At 47.7% G+C, this 24,084-nt stretch overlaps 1 protein-coding gene across 1 annotated transcript in view; it reads right to left on the bottom strand.

The window, feature by feature from the left end:
• The window catches only part of MAN2C1 (mannosidase alpha class 2C member 1), a 136,469-nt gene that overhangs the window by 405 nt on the left and 111,980 nt on the right, over positions 1-24,084 (bottom strand). The window contains exons 22-25 of the mRNA XM_063926304.1: positions 19,867-19,976; positions 8,723-8,802; positions 7,591-7,736; positions 39-142 (exon numbers count right to left, since the gene is read on the bottom strand). Coding sequence (XP_063782374.1) covers positions 39-142; positions 7,591-7,736; positions 8,723-8,802; positions 19,867-19,976 — 440 coding nt within the window. The remainder of the gene's footprint in view (positions 1-38; positions 143-7,590; positions 7,737-8,722; positions 8,803-19,866; positions 19,977-24,084) is intronic.

Raw genomic sequence — 24,084 nt, 5'->3', positions numbered from 1 at the left:
TAAGACTAGAACTTTGTATTACATTTGTCTTTACTCACAAGAAAACCTCTTTCACCGGGAGTGATGTCTTCAGCCATGTGTCCACAGTGCTGCCGTAAGCCTCATACAATCGGAGTACAAGGGCGTCTGGCTGCTTCTCTGCCTGGGAAAGCATCAAGTTGCAGCAAATAAGATTAAACTAAAAAAAATTATATTCCAATACAAGTTGAACCAATATTAGAGAAAGCTTTAGGACATAGAGATTATATATAGAAATTTAGAATTCTATCACTTCGAATCTCAAAGAGCAAACTTTTGATGGATAGGTTAGTAGGACACATATGTAAAGTGACAAACCCATTTGGTGCTTAGTGGTGTCAGCAGTTTTGGATAAAACCTAAGCAGAGCACCATGTTCTTTTGATACACTGGGAATAGCCACACAGCAAGCAACATTTTGGGGGAAATTAAAAATGTTACCGCCCTCGATCTTCCATCTAAAGTGACGGGAGATTGCAGTGGGCGATAAACAATTGAGGTCCGCTATTGCGTCTATTAGTGTTGGCATGTGCGAGCTGAAATGTAGACGCTGGCCGCTGATCACGCCCGAACGGAGCTACATTAGAATAGCTCCATTCAACGCCATCTAGTGGCTGCCGGCAGAAAATAGGATTTTAATAACTACCGGTAAATCCTTTTCTCCTAGTCCGTAGAGGATGCTGGGGACTCCAAAAGGACCATGGGGTATAGACGGGATCCGCAGGAGACATGGGCACACTAAAAAGACTGACTGGGTGTGAACTGGCTCCTCCCTCCATGCCCCTCCCCCAGACCTCAGTTATAGGAACTGTGCCCAGGAGAGGCGGAAATTTCGAGGAAAGGATTTTTGTTAAACTAAGGGCAAGAAACATACCAGCCCACACAATAAACACACCGTACAACTGGGTCAGCAGGAAACCAGATAACAGTATGAACAAACAACAGCAACAAGCTGAATATAACCGATACACAAACCTCGTGTAACCGAACATAACCAGTATCAATACAACTGCAAGGAACTGTCCGCACTGGGATGGGCACCAAACATCCTCTACGGACTAGGAGAAAAGGATTTACAGGTAGGTATTAAAATCCTATTTTCTCTTACGTCCTAGAGGATGCTGGGGACTCCAAAAGGACCATGGGGTCTATACCAAAGCTCCAGACCGGGCGGGAGAGTGCGGACGACTCTGCAGCACCGATTGAGCAAACATAAGGTCCTCCTCAGCCAGGGTATCAAACTTGTAGCACTGAGCAAAAGTGTTTTAACCCCCACCATGTAGCTGCTCGGCAAAGTTGAAGTGCTGAGACGCCTCGGGCAGCCGCCCAAGATGAGCCCACCTTCCTGGTAGAATGGGCCTTTACCGACTTCAGCAACGGCAACCCAGCCAAAGAATGAGCGTGCTGAATTGTATTACAAATCCAGCGTGCAATAGTCTGCTTAGAAGCAGGATTTCCAATCTTGTTTGGAGCATACAGGACAAACAGAGCCTCTGTTTTCCTAACAAGAGCCGTTCTGGCGACATAAATTTTCAAAGCCCTTACAACATCAAGAGATTTTGGGACTGCCACAGCATCCGTAGCCACAGGTACCACAATAGGCTTATTCATGTGAAACGAAGAAACCACCTTCGGCAGAAAATGTCGAGTCCTCAATTCCGCTCTATCCACATGAAAAATCAAATATGGGCTCTTGTGAGACAAAGCCGCCAACTCGGACACTCGTCTGGCAGACACCAAAGCCAAAAGCATGACCACTTTCCAAGTGAGAAACTCTAACTCAACCTTACGCAAAAGGTTCAAACCAGTGAGACATAAGAAACTGCAACACCACTTCAAGATCCCACGGCGCCACTGGTGGCACAAATGGAGGATGGATATGCAGCACTCCCTTCACGAAAGTCTGTACCTCAGGAAGGACGGACAATTCCTTTTGAAAGAAATTAGATAAAGCCGAAATCTGTACTTTGATGGAACCCAATTTCAGGCCTGCATCCACGCCTGCCTGCAAAAAATGGAGGAAACGACCCAAGTGAAACTCCTCCAGAGGAGCTGCTTTGGTTTCACACCACGACACATACTTTCTCCAAATACGGTGATAATGTTTCGCCGTGACCTCCTTCCTAGCCTTAAGGAGAGTGGGGATGACCTGCCCGGGAATACCCTTCCGAGATAAGATTTGGTGTTCAACTTCCACGCCGTCAAACGCAGCAAGTCCAGAAACATGCAGGGCCCCTGCAGTTACAGGTCCTCTCTTAGAGGAAGCGGCCACGGATCTTCCACTAGTAATTCCTGAAGATCCAGATACCAGGCCCTCCGTGGCCAATCTGGAGCGACGAGTATTGCCTGAACCCTTGTTCGCATTATGAACCTTTGGAATGAGAAGAAGCGGAGGGAAAACATATACAGACTGAAACACCCACGGAGTTACCAGGGCGTCCACCGCACAGGCTTGGGGGTCCCTTGACCTGGAACAATACCTTGGAAGTTTCTTGTTGAGGCGAGACGCCATCATGTCTATCAGAGGAATTCCCCAACCCCTTGTCACCTCTGCAAATACCTCTTGATGAAGAGCCCACTCTCCTGGATGGAGATCGTGTCTGCTGAGGAAATCCGCTTCCCAGTTGTCCACGCCCGGGAGGAAGACTGCTGACAGAGCGCTCACGTGCTGTTCCGCCCAGCGGAGAATTCTTGTGGCTTCCGCCATTGCCGCCCTGCTCCTTGTTCCGCCTTGGCGGTTTACGTACGCCACCGCTGTTATGTTGTCCGACTGGATCAGGACAGAGAGACCCTGAAGAAGGCTCTTCGCTTGCAGGAGGCCGTTGTAAATGGCTCTTAACTCGAGAACATTTATGTGGAGACAAGATTCCTGGCTTGACCATTTTCCCTGGAAACTTCTTCCCTGCGTGACTGCGCCCCAGCCTTGGAGACTTGCATCTGTGGTCAGCAGGACCCAGTCCTGGATTCCGAATCGGCGTCCCTCTAGGAGGTGAGAGCCTTGCAGCCACCACAGGAGAGAGATCCTGGCCCTGGAAGATAGACTTATTTTCCGGTGCTTGTGTAGGTGAGAGCCGGACCTATTTGTCCAGCAGGTCCCACTGAAACACCCGGGCATGAAACCTGCCAAACGGAATGGCTTCGTAAGCCGCAACCAACTTCCCTAGCATTCGAGCGCATTGATGAATCGACACTCTTGTCGGTCTCAAAAGCTCCTTGACCATGGTCTGTATTTCCAGAGCTTTGTCCTCCGGAAGAAACACTCTCTGTAGCTCCGTGTCTAGGATCCTGCCCAGGAAGGGCAGCAGAGTTGTCGGAATCAACTGAGACTTTGGCAAATTTAGAATCCAACCGTGATGTTGCAGAACCGTCAGTTCCACATTCTTTAGCAATTGTTCCTTTGACCTCGCCTTTATCAGGAGATCGTCCAAGTACGGGATAATTGTGACCCCTTGCTTGCGAAGGAGTACCATAATTTCTGCCATAACCTTGGTGAAAACCCTCGGGGCCGTGGAAAGCCCAAACGGCAACGTCTGAAATTGGTCATGACAATCCTGCACCGCAAATCTCAGGAAGGCCTGATGAGGAGGATATATCGGGACGTGTAAGTAGGCATCCTTTATGTCGACTGACGCCATAAAATCCCCCCCTTCTAAGCTGGAAATCACAGCTCGAAGAGATTAGTTTTCAAGTATTTTTAGGTTCAGAATCGGTCTAACCGAGCCGTCCGGCTTCGGCACGACAAAGAGGCTTGAATAGAACCCTTCCCCCCGCTGGGACGGGGGATCCGGCACAACGACCCTCTGTTGACACAGCTTTTGTATCGCAGCATTTACTACTACTCTTTCTGGAAGAGAAACTGGAAGGGCCAACTTGAAAAAACGGCGGGGGGGGGGCATCTCCTGAAACTCCAGTTTGTACCCTTGGGACACTATGTCTAAAACCCAAGGATCCAGGGCCGAATGCAACCAGACCTGACTGAAGAATCGGAGATGGCCCCCCACCGGCACGGACTCCCGCAGGGGAGCCCCAGCGTCATTCGGTTGACTTGGTAGAGGCGGGGGAGGACTTTTGGTCCTGGGTGCCTGACACTGCAGTCGACTTCTTTCCCCTTCCTCTACCCTTTGAAGCGAGGAAGGACGAGCCCTTTCCTCTTTTATTTATTAGGCCGAAAGGACTGCATCTGCTGATGGGGCACCTTTTTCTGTTGTGTGGGAACATAGGGAAGAAAAGATGACTTACCCGCAGTAGCGGTAGACACCAGGTCAGCAAGGCCGTCACCAAACAAGACACTACCTTTAAAGGAGAGAGCTTCCATATTTTTCTTGGAGTCGGCATCAGCATTCCATTGATGAATCCACAGCGCCCTCCTGGCCGAGACCGCCATGGCATTGGCTCTTGATCCCAAGAGGTCAACATCCCTCGCCGCATCCTTTAGGTAATCTGCAGCGTCCTTGATATAACCAAGAGTCAAAAGAATGTTATCCTTATCAAGGGTATCCATATCAGAAGCCAAATTATCAGCCCACTTAGCAATAGCACTACTCACCCATACCGATGCCACAGCAGGTCTGAGCAATGCACCAGTATTAACGAAAATGGCCTTCAATGTCGTCTCCAGCTTGCGATCCGTCGGATCCTTGAGAGCAGCCGTGTCAGGGGACGGAAGCGCCACCTTCTTGGACAATCGGGATAGAGCCTTGTCGACATTTGGAGACGACTCCCATTTTTCCTGTCATCAGAGGGGAAAGGATATGCCATAAAAATTCTCTTGGGAATCTGCCACCTTTTGTCCGGCGACTCCCAAGCCTTTTCACAAAGAGCATTTATTTCATGAGAGGGGGGAAACATCACCTCAGGTTTTTTCCCTTTAAATAAGCAAACCCTTGTGTCCGGAACAGCAGGTTCGTCAGAGATATGTAAAACATCTTTAATAGCCACAATCACGTACTGAATACTCCTAACTACCCTTGGGTGTAAAGTAGCCTCATTGAAATCGACATCCGAATCAGAGTCCGTGTCGGTATCTGTATCTACCATCTGGTTAAATGAACGTTTTTGTGACCCTGAGGGGGTCTGTACATGAGCCAAAGCATCCTCCATGGATTTCCTCCATGCTTGTGTCTGAGAATCAGATTTATCCAGCCTCTTAGACAATAAAGCCACATTTGCATTTAGTGTACTCAACATAGTCACCCAATCAGCAGTCGGCTGTGCCGACAGAGCCATTTCCAAATCCTTTTCTGCGCCCCCAGTAACTTCCTCCGGGGAGGAACACTCAGCCTCATACATGCTGACACGTAGTACCGACCCACCCACACTCACACTGGCCAAAACAAGGGGACAGACCCACAGGGAAGCCTGGAGAGAGAGACACAGAGGAAGTATGCCAGCTCACACCCCAGCGCCCATATACCACAAAGCGATAATATATGTTAGTAGCGCTGCTGAATAAGAAAAAAGCACCAAATTGTCTGAGACACCCCCCCCCCCCCCCCCCCCCCCGTTTTGCTCTCTTTTACTTGTGAGAAGCTTAGAAGTCCGGGCCAGCGTTTCTGCAGCGGCTGTGGAGACAAGAAAATGGCGCTGGTGAGCTGTGCAGCTAAGCCCCGCCCCTTCCCGTCGCGCTGTAATGCCGTTACAATTCAAATTTTTTATACTGGCGGGGGTATTATATACGGTGCCCGGGCACAGAGTATGCCTTTAGCCAGTGTATATGACCCCAGTAACTGCTGCCCAGGGCGCTCCCCCGCAGCGCCCTGCACCCTGTGAGTGTCGTTGGTGAAGTGTGTGGGAGCATGGAGCGCAGCGCTACCGCTGTGCTGTACTGTTACTGAAGTCTTCTGCCGTCTGATGTCTTCTGTTCTTCTCATACTCACCCGGCTTCTTTCTTCTGGCTTCTGTGAGGGGGGTGACGGCGCGGCTCCGGGAACAAGCAGCTAGGCGAACCAGGTGATCGAACCCTCTGGAGCTAATGGTGTCCAGTAGCCTAAGAAGCAGAGCCCTTAACTAAGAAGAAGCAGGTCTGACTTCTCTCCCCTCAGTCCCTCGATGCAGGGAGCCTGTAGCCAGCAGGTCTCCCTGAAAATAAAAAACCTAACAAAAGTCTATTTCCAGAGAAACTCAGTAGAGCTCCCCTAGTGTGTGTCCAGTCACTCCTGGGCACAAAGTCTAACTGAGGTCTGGGGGAGGGGCATGGAGGGAGGAGACAGTTCACACCCAGTCAAAGTCTTTTTAGTGTGCCCATGTCTCCTGCGGATCCCGTCTATACCCCATGGTCCTTTTGGAGTCCCCAGCATCCTCTAGGACACAGGTTCTCAAACTCGGTCCTCAGGACCCCACACAGTGCATGTTTTTCAGGTCTCATCACAGAATCACAAGTGAAATAATTATCTCCACCTGTAGACCTTTTAAAATGTGTCAGTGAGTAATTAATACACCTGTGCACCTGCTGGGTTACCTGCAAAACATGCACTGTGTGGGGTCCTGAGGACCGAGTTTGAGAACCTATGCTCTAGGACGTAAGAGAAATAATATTTGAATTCCGCCCTACGGCCCTCATTCAGAGTTGATCGCACCAAGCAACTTTTTGCTGCTGGAGCAATCAACTAATATCCGTCTAATGGGGGGAGTGTATTTTAGCATAGCAGGGCTGCGAACGCTTGAGCAGCCCTGCTTTGCTAAAAAAAGTTTCCTGCAAAACAAGACTAGCCCTAGACCTACTTACCCTGTGCGACGGATCCAGTGATGATGGGCTCGGCTTTGACGTCAGACATCCGCCCTCCGTTCTCCTGGACACGCCTGCGTTTTCCTTACCACTCCCCGAAAACGGCCGCCAACGGACAGGTGACACCCCAGAATGCCTTCCTTTTGTCAATCTTCTTGCTGTCGCCGCTGCAACCACTTTCTTCATTTCCAGCGCCATTGCCGCGCAACAACGCGCGTGCGCAATGCACACGCAACGCATGCGCAGTTCCGACCCGATCGCACTGTTGCGAGAAAGTGCAGCGTGCGATCGGGTCGAAATGACCCCCTATGTGTGCAACTGCAGGGCACAAAAGGGGGTACTCAGTTCTTAGCTAGAATTATAAAGTGCCACCAAAAAGGAGCCTGGCGACCAGTAACATCACTAATTTTCTCTTACACCTCAAAGAGGAGCACAGGGAAACTAGCAATGCTGAGATACCAGGTTCTACCATGATGTGCACAGCACGCTGCAGAGACCCATTTCTGCCACAATGTGTGGGAGGCATCTGAAGAGAATAAAGAACAAAACAGGACCAGCTGTGTATAATGTGTGCAGTCATTACTGTGCATAATCTGTGGCCACTGTTATATTGTTACAGTTTTTTGTACAAGTCTGTCACTTGGTAGGGTTTCTGAAGCATGATTGTTGCAACAAAATAAACTTAAAAACATAAAAATGAATGCATTTGTATTCTTCATAAAGCAACTTCGTTTAGCAGAGCTATTCTTAAAAAGAATAACATTAAGAAAGTAGGTGAAGAGGGACCTGTAAATACAGAATGTGCTAATACTTCATAACATTGATCTGTGAAATGAAGACTGCAATTACCTTTTTGACAGTTTCCAGGACAACTGCTGGAGACAGGACAGTAAAGGCACTCCATTTGCGAGGCTCAGTAAGCAGAGAGGAGGCGGTGAGAAGGGGAAAACAGAAGTTGTATGCACTCTGAATTACTCCAGCTTCCTGAAATGAACCTAGATGTGTAAGGCGAAAAAAAAAGAAAATTATATATATCTAACAGTTCTCAAAGCAACAAGACAGACAATGCAAATTATCAATGTGCAACATGGTGACAGTGATTAGCACAGTACAGGGGCCTTACAGTAACCACAGTTAAATGCAGATACTTTAGTAAATATGCATTAGTTTGTCCTCAGTGGGGATCAACATGATATACCACCACACGGGATGGTAAATGGTCAAGATACCAACATCAGCATCCAGTTTAGCAGAATGCCGGCAGGGTGGCAATCGCAACAAAGCCCTTTGCGGGCTCGTGACGAGCTTCACACACCACAGGTTCTGTTCTCCCTCTATGGGTGTCGTGGACAACCATAGAGGGGGAATCACCTAGGTCACCTGTATTCCGACGGTGGTATAGTACCCACGTCGGGATCCCGTCGTCGGTATTGAGACAGCAGAGATCCCGACGGGCGGTATTTTATGCACATAGCCCTCAGTAGCCCTCTTGTGATATGTGGCTATACATTCCCTTAAATGGAATCCATTTTAATACATCAAATTAGCATTATGTCTGGCCATTTACATACCAACCCCCTCAATGTCATAGCGTCCCATGATGTACGTCATCCAAATAAGTTCTCATTAAAGACAAGTGATTTCAACACTTTTTGATTACGAAGAACCATCTTAATATGATTTTATTTGTTTGTTCCTAAGTATACTAATCTATAACGTTATTTACAGTGTTACATGGCTTCATTATAACCTTTACTGACTTCCACAGCCCAACTACAATTGAGTAGAAGGAAAGAAAACCAAAAAGATCTACTGCTTTCATCTTGCGCATTTTTCCATGAAAGAGTAATCCCAGAACGTCCTGTCTTAACTAGTAATTATTTGAAGTTTTAAACACAATGACTTTAGACGCTTACTAATACCAAACAAATATGAATTGAGGCATGCTTCATCACAGAAAGTCTTATATTAAAATACATACTCTCATGGGGCAGGAGTGCGTAGGAAAACTCATGCTGACCAATATCAGCAGTTGCATCTGGGGACTTTGGGGCTCTTAGTCTGGTAGAAAACATGCAAAAAATACATACCGTTAGCAAATATAACTTAGAGATCCTATGAAAAGAATTATGTTGAAGATTACACTATAAAAAAGGTAATAGAACTTATTAAAATATACGTTATGGTAAGAACTTACCGTTGATAACGGTATTTCTCCTAAGTCCACAGGATAACATTGGGATATGATGAAGCGACAGCGGATTTGCACCAATTAGTCAACGCTTTTCGGCCTCCCAGCATGCAACGGGCCCGTCCATATATCCCCGCCTCCTGGCTCAGGCAAATCAGTTGTATTCCAAAGCTCAAGGCAGGAGCATCATATATAGCCCTAATCAGGCGAGAACAACACACATACACACCCTTCCGTACAAGAAGGAAGAGGTTAGTGAGTAAAAGGATCCTCAAATCAGGTGCGTCAGGGTGGGATCCCTGTGGACTTAGGAGAAATACCGTTATCAACGGTAAGTTATTACCATAACGTATATTTCTCCAGCAGGGTCCACAGGTTATCCACAGGATAACATTGGGATTTCCCAAAGCAATTTAATGTTGGGGACGCTCCTGATTGGACAGGAGAATCCTTCGCCAGAACTCAGCGTCATGAGAGGCAAAGGTATCCATGGCATAATGTCTAATGAATGTATTAATGGAAGACCATGTGGCTGCCTTACATATCTGTTCTACTGAAGCACCGCGTTGTGCTGCCCATGATGGATCTATCTTACGAGCAGAGTGAGCAGAGACATTAGCCGGAACAGGGAGATCAGTTTGAGAATATGCTTCTGAAATCGTCATCCAAAGCCACCTTGCCAGTGTCTGCTTATCAGCAGGCCATTCTCTCTTGTGAAATCCGTAGAGAATGAAGAGAGAATCTGTCTTTCGGATGGCACTGGTACGATCCACGTAGATCCTTAAGGCACGGACCATGTCCAGCGAAGCATTTCCCACAGAAAGGCCCGGTACCTGGAAAGCCGGGACTACAATTTCTTCGTTAAGGTGGAATTTGGACACCACCTTGGGAAGATACCCAGATCTAGTTCTCAGAACTGCTTTATCTGGATAAAAAAATAAAATAAATCAGAATTGGGGAACGACATGACAATGCCCCTAAATCTGATACTTTTCTAGCTGATGCCATGGCCAGTAGAAAGAGAACTTTAGCTATCAACCATTTAAGATCCACTTTATTAAGTGGTTCAAATGGGGCAACTTGAAGTGCCTTTAGGACTAAATTTAAGTCCCAAGGCACTGGAGGAGGAACAAAAGGAGGTTGAATGCGCAGCATTCCATGGAAAAAAGTACGCACATCATGTAAGTTGGCAATTTTCTTTTGGAACCATACAGTCAATGCTGACACTTGCACTCTCAAGGAAGCCACCTTCAACCCTTTATCCATTCCTGCCTGAAGGAAAGCTAAGACCCTGGCAACTCTGAAAGACTTAGGGTCCATTTTCCAATCACTGCACCAATGAATATAGGTTTGCCATATTCGGTGACAAATGCGAACTGAGGAAGGTTTCCTTGTTCTGAGCATTGTTTGATTTACCTGTTGTGAGAAGCCTCTTGACTTCAGGACAGAGGTTTAAAGAGCCACGCCGTCAAAGACAGTCGATCCAGATGTCTGTGATAACAAGGACCCTGCATCAGTAGATTTGGACGTTGAGGGAGCAGAAGTGGGGCATCCATTGACATTCTCTGCAGATGTGTGTACCAATTCATTCTGGGCCAAGCCGGAGCTATTAGTATCACGGCACCCTTTCCTTGCTTTATCTTTCACACCACCCTGGGTAACTGGGTGATTGGAGGAAACACATAACCCAGATGAAAGTCCCATCTCACTGACAGGGCATCCACAAAGATCGCTCTGGTATCCTTTGTTCTTGACCTGTATGCAAGAACTTTGTTGTTCTGACGGGATGCCATGAGATCTATCTCTGGCAACCCCCACTTATCTACTAGGGTCTGGAAGACCTCTGGGTGTAGAGCCCATTCGCTTGCCTGAATGGCATGTCGACAGAGAAAATCCACTTCCCAGTTTAGGACTCCTGGAACGAACACTGTTGACAAGGCTGGATGATGAAGTTATCCCCACTTTAGTATGTGACTTACCTCCTTCATCGCTTTTCAGCTGCGAGTTCCTCCCTGATGGTTGAGGTATGCTACTGCTGTCGCATTGTCCGAGCGGATCTGAACTGGTTTTCCCCGAAGAATGTGGTTTGCTTGAATCAGTGCCATGTATATGGCCCGAAGTTCCAGTATATTTATTGGCAGGCAACCTTCTTCCATGGTCCATTGCCCCTTGAAACACACCCTTCCTGTTACTGCTCCCCAGCCCTGAAGACTGGCATATGTTGTCAGAATTTCCCAATCTGATATCCAAAAGGGTCTCCCCTTGTCCAGATGGGATATCTGTAGCCACAATGCTAATGACCTTCTTACTTCTATTGTAAGAACCATAATCTGCGTTTTTATCATCTGATGCAACCCATTCCATTTGGCAAGAATCAGATGCTGCAGAGGCCTCGAGTGGAACTTTGCATATTCCATGTCGAACGCTGACACTATCAATCCCATCACACACATTGCTGAATGACTGGATACCTTTTGACTGTGTAGCAAGTCCTGAATCCTTGACTAAACCTTGGATATCTTGTTCAGAGGTAAGATTACTCTCTGAAGACTTGAATCCAATACATCCCCCAAGTGAAAAGGATATGTATACCAGCGCTGGCTGAACAGATTAATCAGTTAAAATTTATATTAATAATATGATAATAATAATAATAATAATAATAAGGATGGTTTGCTCTATGTATAAAGGTAACAATTTATTTGACATAACACATGTAACAAATCTAAAAGAAAGGAATTCCTGTTGCCACAAGGTGGCGATAAAATTTCAATATATCTTATCTGGATTTAATTTCATAAATTCCACATTCTCCTGTATTAGAATTGTCCAATTGGTCTACTTCACCCCTACAGCTACTAAAGGACTTGTTCCAACGCTGATGCTTACCAACGTGGGGATCTGGTAACTATTTACCCATTACAGTGAATGCACAAAGAGAGGCTGTCCTAGCCTTTAGGAATGGACAATTCTAATACAGGAGAATGTGGAATTTATGAAATTAAATCCAGATAAGATATATTGAAATTTTATCGCCACCTTGTGGCAACAGGAATTCCTTTCTTTTAGATTTGTTACATGTGTTATGTCAAATAAATTGTTACCTTTATACATAGAGCAAACCATCCTTATTATTATTATTATCATATTATTAATATAAATTTTAACGGATTAATCTGTTCAGCCAGCGCTGGTATACATATCCTTTTTATTGTTTAGTTTTGAGGAACTGACCTTCCTCCTACCTGCTGCTGTTGGTCGCGCACCTGCTTATTTATTACATCCCCCAAGTGAGTCATCCGCTGTGACGGAAGAGAGTCGATTTTGCCCAATTTATGAGCCACCCGTGACTTTGCAGACACGTTATTGTCTGTTGCGGCTGACATAGGAGCAATTCCTGCGACTGTGCCAGGATTAAAAGATCGTTGAGGTATGGAAAAATTCTTATCCCCTGCTGGCGGAGATAAGCTGCTATTACCACCATAATCTTGGTAAATACTCTGGGGGCTGTGGCTAACCCAAAAGGTAGGACCTGGAACTGAAAATGCTGTTGGAGAATGGAGAATAGTTATCCTGAGAAAGCACAGATGTACAGTGCTATAGGAACATGTAGAAAAATAAGATTTTACTCACCGGTAAATCTATTTCTCGTAGTCCGTAGTGGATGCTGGGACTCCGTAAGGACCATGGGGAATAGCGGCTCCGCAGGAGACTGGGCACAACTAAAGAAAGCTTTAGGACTATCTGGTGTGCCATGGCTCCTCCCTCTATGACCCTCCTCCAGACCTCAGTTAGGATACTGTGCCCGGAAGAGCTGACACAATAAGGAAGGATTTTGAATCCCGGGTAAGACTCATACCAGCCACACCAATCACACTGTATAACTCGTGATACTATACCCAGTTAACAGTATGAACAATAACTGAGCCTCTCAACAGATGGCTCAACAATAACCCTTTAGTTAAACAATAACTATATACAAGTATTGCAGACAATCCGCACTTGGGATGGGCGCCCAGCATCCACTACGGACTACGAGAAATAGATTTACCGGTGAGTAAAATCTTATTTTCTCTGACGACCTAAGTGGATGCTGGGACTCCGTAAGGACCATGGGGATTATACCAAAGCTCCCAAACGGGCGGGAGAGTGCGGATGACTCTGCAGCACCGAATGAGCAAACTCTAGGTCCTCCTCAGCCAGGGTGTCAAACTTGTAGAATTTTGCAAATGTGTTTGACCCCGACCAAGTAGCTGCTCGGCAAAGTTGTAAAGCCGAGACCCCTCGGGCAGCCGCCCAAGAAGAGCCCACCTTCCTCGTGGAATGGGCTTTCACTGATCTAGGATGCGGCAGTCCAGCCGCAGAATGTGCAAACTGAATCGTACTACAGATCCAGCGAGCAATAGTCTGCTTTGAAGCAGGAGCACCCAGCTTGTTGGGTGCATACAGGATAAATAGCGAGTCAGTTTTCCTGACACTAGCTGTCCTGGAAACATAAATTTTCAGGGCCCTGACTACGTCCAACAACTTGGAATCCTCCAAGCCTTTAGTAGCCGCAGGCACTACAATAGGTTGGTTCAAATGAAAAGCTGATACCACCGTAGGGAGAAACTGGGGACGAGTCCTCAATTCTGCCCTATCCATATGGAAAATCAGATAAGGGCTTTTACATGACAAAGCCGCCAATTCTGACACACGCCTGGCCGAAGCCAAGGCCAACAGCATGACCACTTTCCACGTGAGATATTTCAAATCCACGGTTTTAAGTGGCTCAAACCAATGCGACTTTAGGAAATCCAACACCACGTTGAGATCCCAAGGTGCCACTGGAGGCACAAAAGGGGGCTGAATATGCAGCACTCCCTTAACAAATGTCTGAACTTCAGGCAGTGTAGCCAGTTCTTTCTGGAAGAAAATCGACAGAGCCGAAATCTGGACCTTAATGGAACCCAATTTTAGGCCCATAGTCACCCCTGACTGTAGGAAGTGCAGAAAACGGCCCAGCTGAAATTCCTCCGTTGGGGCCTTCCTGGCCTCACACCACGCAACATATTTTCGCCATATGCGGTGATAATGGTTTGCGGTCACTTCTTTCCTAGCTTTAATCAGCGTAGGGATGACTTCCTCCGGAATGCCCTTTTCCTTCAGGATCCGGCGTTCAACCGCCATGCCGTTAAACGCAGCCGCGGTAAGTCTTGGAACAGACAGGGCCCCTGCTGCAGCAGGTCCTGTCTGAGCGGCAGAGGCCATGGGTCCTCTGAGATCAGTTCTTGAAGTTCCGGGTACCAAGCTCTTCTTGGCCAATCCGGAACAATGAGTATAGTTCTTACTCCTCTTTTTCTTATTATCCTCAGTACCTTGGGTATGAGAGGAAGAGGAGAGAACACATAAACCGACTGGTACACCCACGGTGTCACCAGAGCGTCCACAGCTATCGCCTGAGGGTCCCTTGACCTGGCGCAATATCTTTTTAGCTTTTTGTTGAGGCGGGACGCCATCATGTCCACCTGTGGCCTTTCCCAATGGTGTACAATCATTTGGAAGACTTCTGGATGAAATCCCCACTCTCCCGGGTGGAAGTCGTGCCAGCTGAGAAAGTCTGCTTCCCAGTTGTCCACTCCGGAAATGAACACTGCTGACAGTGCTAACACATGATTTTCCGCCCATCGGAAAATCCTTGTGGCTTCTGCCATCACCATCCTGCTTCTTGTGCCGCCCTGTTGGTATACATGGGCGACCGCCGTGATGTTGTCTGACTGGATCAGCACCGGCTGGTGTTGAAGCAGGGGTCTAGCTTAACTTAGGGCATTGTAAATGGCCCTTAGTTCCAGAATATTTATGTGTAGGGAAGTCTCCTGACTCGACCATAGTCCTTGGAAGTTTCTTCCCTGTGTGACTGCCCCCCAGCCTCGAAGGCTGGCATCCGTGGTCACCAGGACCCAGTCCTGTATGCCGAATCTGCGGCCCTCTAGAAGATGAGCACTCTGCAGCCACCACAACAGCGACACCCTGGCCCTTGGAGACAGGGTTATCAGCCGATGCATCCGAGATGCGACCCGGACCACTTGTCCAACAGATCCCACTAGAAGATCCTTGCATGGAACCTGCCGAATTGAATTTCTTCGTAAGAAGCTACCATCTTTCCCAGGACTCGCGTGCATTGATGCACCGACACCTGTATTTGTTTTAGGAGGTCTCTGACTAGAGATGACAACTCCTTGGCCTTCTCCTCCGGGAGAAACACTTTTTTCTGTTCTGTGTCCAGAACCATACCCAGGAACAGTAGACGCGTCGTAGGAACCAGCTGCGACTTTGGAATATTCAGAATCCAGCCGTGCTGTTGTAGCACTTCCCGAGATAGTGCTACTCCGACCAACAACTGCTCCCTGGACCTCGCCTTTATAAGGAGATCGTCCAAGTAGGGATAATTATAACTCCCTTTTTTTTTTGAAGGAGTATCATCATTTCGGCCATTACCTTGGTAAATACCCTCGGTGCCGGGGACAGACCAACGGCAACGTCTGGAATTGGTAATGACAGTCCTGTACCACAATTCTGAGGTACTCCTGGTGAGGAGGGTAAATGGGGACATGCAGGTAAGCATCTTTGATGTCCAGTGATACCATGTAATCCCCTTCGTCCAGGCTTGCAATAACCGCCCTGAGCGATTCCATTTTGAACTTGAACCTTCGTATATAAGTGTTCAAGGATTTCAATTATAGAATGGGACTCACCGAACCGTCTGGTTTCGGTACCACAACATTGTGGAATAGTAACCCGGGCCTTGTTGAAGGAGGGGTACCTTGATTATCACCAGCTGGAAACACAGCTTGTGAATTGCCGCCAGTACTACCTCCCCTTTCTCCGAGGGCAGCAGGCAAGGCTGATTTGAGGTAACGGCGAGGGGGAGTCGCCTCGAACTCCAGCTTGTATCCCTGTGATACTACTTGCAGAACCCAGAGATCCACCTGTGAGCGAGCCCACTGGTCGCTGAAGCTCCCGAAACGTGCCCCCACCGCACCTGGCTCCACCTGTGGAGCCCCAGCGTCATGCGGTGGACTCAGAGGAAGCGGGGGAAGATTTTTGATCCTGGGAACTGGCTGTCTGGTGCAGATTTTTTCCCTCTTCCCTTGACTCTGTGCAGAAAGGAAGCGCCTTTGACCCGCTTGCTTTTCTGAAGCCGAAAGGACTGTACCTGATAATACAGTGCTTTCTTAGGCTGTGAGGAAACCTGAGGTAAATATTTTTTTATTTTTTTCCCAGCTGTTGCTGTGGATACGAGGTCCCAGAGACCATCCCCAACAATTCCTCACCCTTGTAAGGCAGATGTGCCTTTTAAAGTCAGCATCACCTGTCCACTGCCGGGTCCCTAATACCCTCCTGGCAGAATGGACATTGCATTAATTCTGGATGCCAGCCGGCAAATATCCCTCTGTGCATCCCTCATATATAAGACTACGTCTTTAATATGCTCTATGGTTAGCAAAATAGTATCCCTGTCCTGACAGGGTAACAGACCACGCTGCAGCAGCACTATCCATGCTGAGGCAATTGCAGGTCTCAGTATAGTACCTGAGTGTGTATATACAGACTTCAGGATAGCCTCCTGCTTTTTATCAGCAGGCTCCTTCAAAGTGGCCGTATCCTAAGACGGCAGTGCCACCTTTTTTGACAAACGTGTGAGCGCCTTATCCACCCTAGGGGATATCTCCCAACGTGACCTATCCTCTGGCGGGAAAGGGTACGCCATCAGTAACTTTTTAGAAATTACCAGTTTATCATCGGGGGAACCCACGCCTCTTCACACACTTCATTCACTCATCTGATGGGGGAACAAAACACTGGCTGCTTTTTCTCCCCAAACATAAAACCCCTTTTTTGTGGTACTTGGGTTAATGTCAGAAATGTGTAACACATTTTTCATTGCCGAGATCATGCAACGGATGTTCCTAGTGGATTGTGTATATGTCTCAACCTTGTCGATACTGGAGTCAGACTCCGTGTCGACATCTGTGTCTGCCATCTGAGGTAGCGGGCGTTTTTTGAGCCCCTGATGGCCTTTGAGACGCCTGGGCAGGCGCGGGCTGAGAAGCCGGCTGTCCCACAGCTGTTACGTCATCCAGCCTTTTATGTAAGGAGTTGACACTGTCGGTTAATACCTTCCACCTATCCATCCACTCTGGTGTCGGCCCCACAGGGGGCGACATCACATTTATCGGCATCTGCTCCGCCTTCCACGTAACCTTCCTCATCAAACATGTCGACACAGCCGTACCGACACACCGCACACACACAGGGAATGCTCTGACTGAGGACAGGACCCCACAAAGTCCTTTGGGGAGACAGAGAGAGAGTATGCCAGCACACACCAAAGCGCTATATAATACAGGGATTCACACTACCCACAGTGATTTTTCCCTTATAGCTGCTATAATACACAATTTTGCGCCTAAATTTAGTGCCCCCCCCTCTCTTTTTAACCCTTTGAGCCTGAAAACTACAGGGGAGAGCCTGGGGAGCTGTCTTCCAGCTGCACTGTGAAGAGAAAATGGCGCCAGTGTGCTGAGGGAGATAGTCCCGCCCCTTTTTCGGCGGACTTTCTCCCGCTTTTTTATGGATCTCTGGCAGGGGTATTTTTCACATATATAGCCTCTAGGACTATATATTGTGATTAATTTGCCAGCCAAGGTGTTAATATTGCTGCTCAGCGCCCTGCACCCATCAGTGACCGGAGTGTGAGGTGTGCATGAGGAGCAATGGCGCACAGCTGCAGTGCTGTGCGCTACCTTGTTGAAGACCGAAGTCTTCTGCCGCCGATTTTCAGGACCATCTTCTTGCTTCTGGCTCTGTAAGGGGGACGGCGGCGCGGCTCCGGGACCGGACGATCGAGGTCGGGCCCTGTGTTCGATCCCTCTGGAGCTAATGGTGTCCAGTAGCCTAAGAAGCCCAAGCTAGCTGCAAGCAGGTAGGTTCGCTTCTTCTCCCCTTAGTCCCTCGTAGCAGTGAGTCTGTTGCCAGCAGATCTCACTGAAAATAAAAAACCTAAAAGTATACTTTCTTTTCTAGGAGCTGAGGAGAGCCCCTAGTGTGCATCCAGCTCAGCCGGGCACAAAATTCTAACTGAGGTCTGGAGGAGGGTCATAGAGGGAGGAGCCAGTGCACACCAGGTAGTCCTAAAGCTTTCTTTAGTAGTGCCCAGTCTCCTGCGGAGCCGCTATCCCCCATGGTCCTTACGGAGTTCCAGCATCCACTTAGGACGTCAGAGAAAGCATCCTGTATATCCAGGGATACCATATAATCCCCTGGCTCCATGGCCAAAGTGATGGAACGTAAAGTTTCCATATGAAACCGAGGTACCCAAATGTACTTGTTCAGCACTGAGATTGAGAATGGGCCGAAATGACCCATTTGGTTTCTGAACTAGAAACAGGTTGGAGTAAAAACCCCGTCCTCGTTACGCAGGAGGAACTGGAATGACTGCTCCTCACTGAAGCAATTTCTGAATTGCCTCTTGTAAAGCCCTGGCCTTCGTCTCTACCCGAGATGGGCTGGTACAAAGAAACCTTTGAGGAGGGTGCTTCTTGAAGGCAAAAGCATAACCTAGAGATACCGGTTTCTGCACCCAGGTATCTGTTGTAGACTGCTGCCAGATCTGTGCAAACTGAAGAAGTCGGCCCCCCACCCTGGGATCCCCCAAGTGGAGGCCCGCACCATCAGGCTGATAGCTTATTATCTGTTTTACCACCCGGTCCTCTGGTAGCATAATGCTTTTTAGTCTTACCAGACTTGTTGTATTGGGACTGCCTGCCATCACTTTTTCCTTTAGCTTTTCCTTGAGACCGAAAGGGCCGAAAAGCCGGAACTTTAGGTTTGAAATTGTATGTGGAAGGAAATTTTACCTTCTTGGAGTCTGCTTCTGACTCCAAAATATCAGTCAATTCTTTACCAAAAAGAACATCTCCAGAAAAAGGCAAAGATTCAAAACCTTCTTAGGGTCTGAATCGGCTTTCCACGTACGTAGCCAAACTGCTCTGCAAGCAAGTATTACCTGTACTCAGAGTGGGATACAGGGAGACTCGCCTCGCTTCCAGGACCGATCAATATGTTAGCGAACGCTGAGTGGATCCAGACGCTACTAGTGTACACTGCCGCTCCATGAACCTATAGTGAACACAGACGCACTCGTCACACAGCCGCCTATGCTGTGACTGGGTCACCTTTGTGTACAGTGTCTGAGACGGAAGCAGGAAACAGTTCATGGTGGGAGACTCAGAGGAAACTGGTCATGAACTGGGGGGAGGGGCGACCAGGAGAGCTTCTGACTCCCCACTGCTGACATCAACCCTAGGGATCGCGGCCTCATACTATCCGAGGTGGCAGCCGCGTCAGCGACTGTTTGGTAGTCTCCTCCCAAAACAGTGTGGCTGTGTCCGTATTCCTCTTCTAAGCGGAACCGATGCCTTACCTTCTCCCCGCGCTCTGGCCACAGCCTGGTAACGTCTACTGGACCTGCTAGTATATTTGACACAGACGCCCACCGAAACAGCACTGTACTCGTGGGTAAGCATTGTCGGGACCCGGCGGAGAGTTGTTGAAGCAACTCTTTCTAAGGTACGTATAAGACGCTTTTTAGAAAGATCACTCAAAAAAATAGTAAGACTATAAAAATAATATAAGAAAGCTTAGGGCTGCTAAAAACCAGCAGCACTCTGACCATGGTCCGGCTCCTGCCGCACCAAACAAAAAACTGATTTGCCTGAGCCAGGGATATATGGATGGGCCCGCTGCATGCTGGGAGGCCGAAAAGCTCTGACCGATTGGTGCAAATCCGCTGTCGCTTCATCATATCCCAATGTTATCCTGTGGATAAAACGGTGGACCCTGCTGGAGAAAAGTAAATAAATTACATCATTATACATAAGAACGTAACTCACAAGGAAAGGCTCAGAACATTTCCAAGTACTGAGCAACCATATTTACAGTCATTTAGCACAGCCACTCCAAAGCCAAACTCTGACAGGTCCATCCAGCGGTGAGCCCAAACCTGCAATAGAAAGATGCAGCTGAATATATATCTAGCACAGCACATATATGGGGCCACTGCAGAGTTGAACACAAGCCCATTTGCATAACTTACCCTACATATTTTTGCTCTGTGCAGTGCAAGCTCCAGAACCAATCATACAGCGGTACAGAGTGGTACACAATTCAGTTATATCTCCTCTAGCAACTGGTTGTTCTCACACGGGCAATGCTTAGTGAGGGCATGTGGATGGGACTGTGACCTGTGCGGCGGTGTGGGGAAGCATAAATATGCCTATTTCATATGAATCTCTTCCATCTAGTGTAGGGCTGGAAAAAGTGTACACTTGATCACAGCAATGAAACCAAGCATACAGATAGAGGGAGTCAGGATGCAGCGATACATACCAATCTGCATAGAGGCATTTAGTTCTGTGCATGTAATGCGGGAACAATTATGTCCGACTTACACTCAACTCTGCATTTGCCCCATATAGCAAGCATGAGACATAAAAGGTCCAAAATCTTAATAAATAATGAAAAAGTAGTTACACAAACATTAGGGACCAAGACATTTTTGTTTTTGTCTGTTTTCGAAAATGTGTAGGTTTGTAAGTAGTACGATACAGATAAATGTAGTACTATGCATTGCCATGGTTTAGTCATTTAAAGCACAATTCTGTTTTTCAGCAGTTGGTTACCCATTGGGCCACATTTAAAAAATATATACAAATAAATTGTTAATCAGTCAGTACATATGGATGCATCTAAGAAGGTCCAACAAAACACAGAAAAGCAAATGTACGTATTTGTTTTACATTTGTGTCAATGCTTTAATAGTTAAAATAGTAAAAATAAGGTGTTGATTCAATACTGGACTTGTACTACCCACACCTTAAAGCAAATAGGAGAATGTGCAACCTCTTTAAGCTGTAATAGAAGGAATAAACAATGCAGCTCTGCACAGCAAATGAAGCTAACATAATTGCAGGCAAAAATAAGAATTTACTTACCAATAATTCTATTTCTCGTAGTCCGTAGTGGATGCTGGGGACTCCGTCAGGACCATGGGGAATAGCGGCTCCGCAGGAGACAGGGCACAAAAATAAAGCTTTAGGATTAGGTGGTGTGTACTGGCTCCTCCCCCTATGACCCTCCTCCAAGCCTCAGTTAGGATACTGTGCCCGGACGAGCGTACACAATAAGGAAGGATATTGAACCCCGGGTAAGACTCATACCAGCCACACCAATCACACCGTATAACTTGTGATCTGAACCCAGTTAACAGTATGACAAACGTAGGAGCCTCTGAACAGATGGCTCACAACAAATAACAACCCGATTTTTTTGTAACAATAACTATGTACAAGTATTGCAGACAATCCGCACTTGGGATGGGCGCCCAGCATCCACTACGGACTACGAGAAATAGAATTATCGGTAAGTAAATTCTTATTTTCTCTAACGTCCTAAGTGGATGCTGGGGACTCCGTCAGGACCATGGGGATTATACCAAAGCTCCCAAACGGGCGGGAGAGTGCGGATGACTCTGCAGCACCGAATGAGAGAACTCAAGGTCCTCCTCAGCCAGGGTATCAAATTTGTAGAATTTTGCAAACGTGTTTGCCCCTGACCAAGTAGCAGCTCGGCAGAGTTGTAATGCCGAGACTCCCCGGGCAGCCGCCCAGGATGAGCCCACTTTCCTTGTGGAATGGGCCTTGACAGATTTAGGTTGTGGCAAGCCTGCCACAGAATGTGCAAGTTGAATTGTGCTACAAATCCAACGAGCAATCGTCTGCTTAGAAGCAGGAGCACCCATCTTGTTGGGTGCATACAATATAAGCAGTGAGTCAGACTTTCTGACTCCCGCCGTTCTTGAAATATATATTTTCAATGCCCGGACCACGTCCAACAACTTGGAATCCTCCAACTCGTTAGTAGCCGCAGGCACCACAATAGGCTGGTTCAGGTGAAACGCTGACACCACCTTAGGCAGAAAATGAGGACGCGTCCGCAGTTCTGCCCTGTCCGTATGGAAAATCAGATATGGGCTCTTATATGATAAAGCCGCCAATTCTGATACTCTCCTGGCTGAAGCCAGGGCCAGTAGCATGGTTACTTTCCATGTAAGATACTTCAGCTCCACCGATTTGAGCGGCTCAAACCAATGGGATTTGAGAAAATCCAAGACTACATTAAGATCCCACGGTGCCACTGGGGGCACAACCGGGGGCTGTATATGTAGTACTCCTTTTACAAAAGTCTGGACTTCAGGAACTGAAGCCAATTCTTTCTGGAAGAAAATCGACAGGGCCGAAATTTGAACCTTAATGGACCCCAATTTGAGGCCCATAGACAATCCTGTTTGCAGGAAATGTAGGAATCGACCCAGTTGAAATTCCTCCGTGGGGGCCTTCCTGGCCTCACACCACGCAACATATTTTCTCCAAATGCGGTGATAATGTTGTGCAGTCACCTCCTTCCTGGCTTTTACCAGTGTAGGAATGACCTCTTCCGGAATGCCTTTTTCCTTTAGAATTCGGCGTTCAACCGCCATGCCGTCAAACGCAGCCGCGGTAAGTCTTGGAATAGACACGGTCCCTGCTGAAGCAGGTCCCGTCTTAGAGGTAGAGGCCACGGATCCTCCGTGAGCATCTCTTGAAGTTCCGGGTACCAAGTTCTTCTTGGCCAATCCGGAGCCACTAGTATCGTTCCTACTCCCTTTTGCCGTATAATTCTCAGTACTTTTGGTATGAGAGGCAGAGGAGGGAACACATACACTGACTGGAACACCCACGGTGTTACCAGAGCGTCCACAGCTATTGCCTGAGGATCTCTTGACCTGGCGCAATACCTGTCCAGTTTTTTGTTGAGGCGGGACGCCATCATATCCACCATTGGTTTTTCCCAACGGTTCACAATCATGTGGAAGACTTCTGGATGAAGTCCCCACTCTCCCGGGTGTAGATCGTGTCTGCTGAGGAAGTCTGCTTCCCAGTTGTCCACTCCCGGAATGAATACTGCTGACAGTGCTATCACATGATCTTCCGCCCAGCGAAGAATCCTTGCAGCTTCTGCCATTGCTGTCCTGCTTCTTGTGCCGCCCTGTCTGTTTACGTGGGCGACTGCCGTGATGTTGTCCGACTGGATCAACACCGGCTGACCCTGAAGCAGGGGTTTTGCCAGACTTAGAGCATTGTAAATCGCTCTTAGCTCCAGTATATTTATGTGAAGAGACATCTCCAGGCTTGACCATACTCCCTGGAAGTTTCTTCCTTGTGTGACCGCTCCCCAGCCTCTCAGACTGGCATCCGTGGTCACCAGGACCCAGTCCTGTATGCCGAATCTGCGGCCCTCTAACAGATGAGCACTCTGCAACCACCACAGAAGAGACACCCTTGTCCGTGGCGATAAGGTTATCCGCTGATGCATCTGCAGATGCGATCCGGACCATTTGTCCAGCAGATCCCACTGAAAAGTTCGTGCGTGGAATCTGCCGAATGGAATCGCTTCGTAAGAAGCCACCATCTTTCCCAGGACTCTTGTGCATTGATGCACAGACACTGTCCCTGGTTTTAGGAGGTTCCTGACAAGTTCGGATAACTCCCTGGCTTTCTCCTCCGGAAGAAACACCTTTTTCTGAACCGTGTCCAGAATCATTCCCAGGAACAGCAGACGTGTCGTCGGGGTCAACTGAGATTTTGGAAAATTCAGAATCCATCCGTGCTGTTGCAGCACTAGTTGGGTTAGTGCTACTCCGTCTTCCAGCTGTTCTCTGGACCTTGCCCTTATCAGGAGATCGTCCAAGTAAGGGATAATTAATACGCCTCTTCTTCGTAGAAGGATCATCATTTCGGCCATTACCTTGGTAAAGACCCGAGGTGCCGTGGACAATCCAAACGGCAGCGTCTGAAACTGATAATGACAGTTTTGCACCACGAACCTGAGGTACCCTTGATGTGAAGGGCAAATTGGGACATGCAGGTAAGCATCCTTTATGTCCAGGGACACCATAAAGTCCCCTTCTTCCAGATTCGCTATCACTGCTCTGAGTGACTCCATCTTGAACTTGAATTTTTGTATGTACAGGTTCAAAGATTTCAGATTTAGAATAGGTCTTACCGAGCCGT

Source organism: Pseudophryne corroboree, chromosome 6 (assembly GCF_028390025.1).
Source record: "Pseudophryne corroboree isolate aPseCor3 chromosome 6, aPseCor3.hap2, whole genome shotgun sequence".
NCBI classification, from domain to species: domain Eukaryota; kingdom Metazoa; phylum Chordata; class Amphibia; order Anura; family Myobatrachidae; genus Pseudophryne; species Pseudophryne corroboree.
The sequence above is the reverse complement of the archived record's forward strand: the minus strand, read 5'-3'. Positions and strand labels throughout refer to the sequence as shown.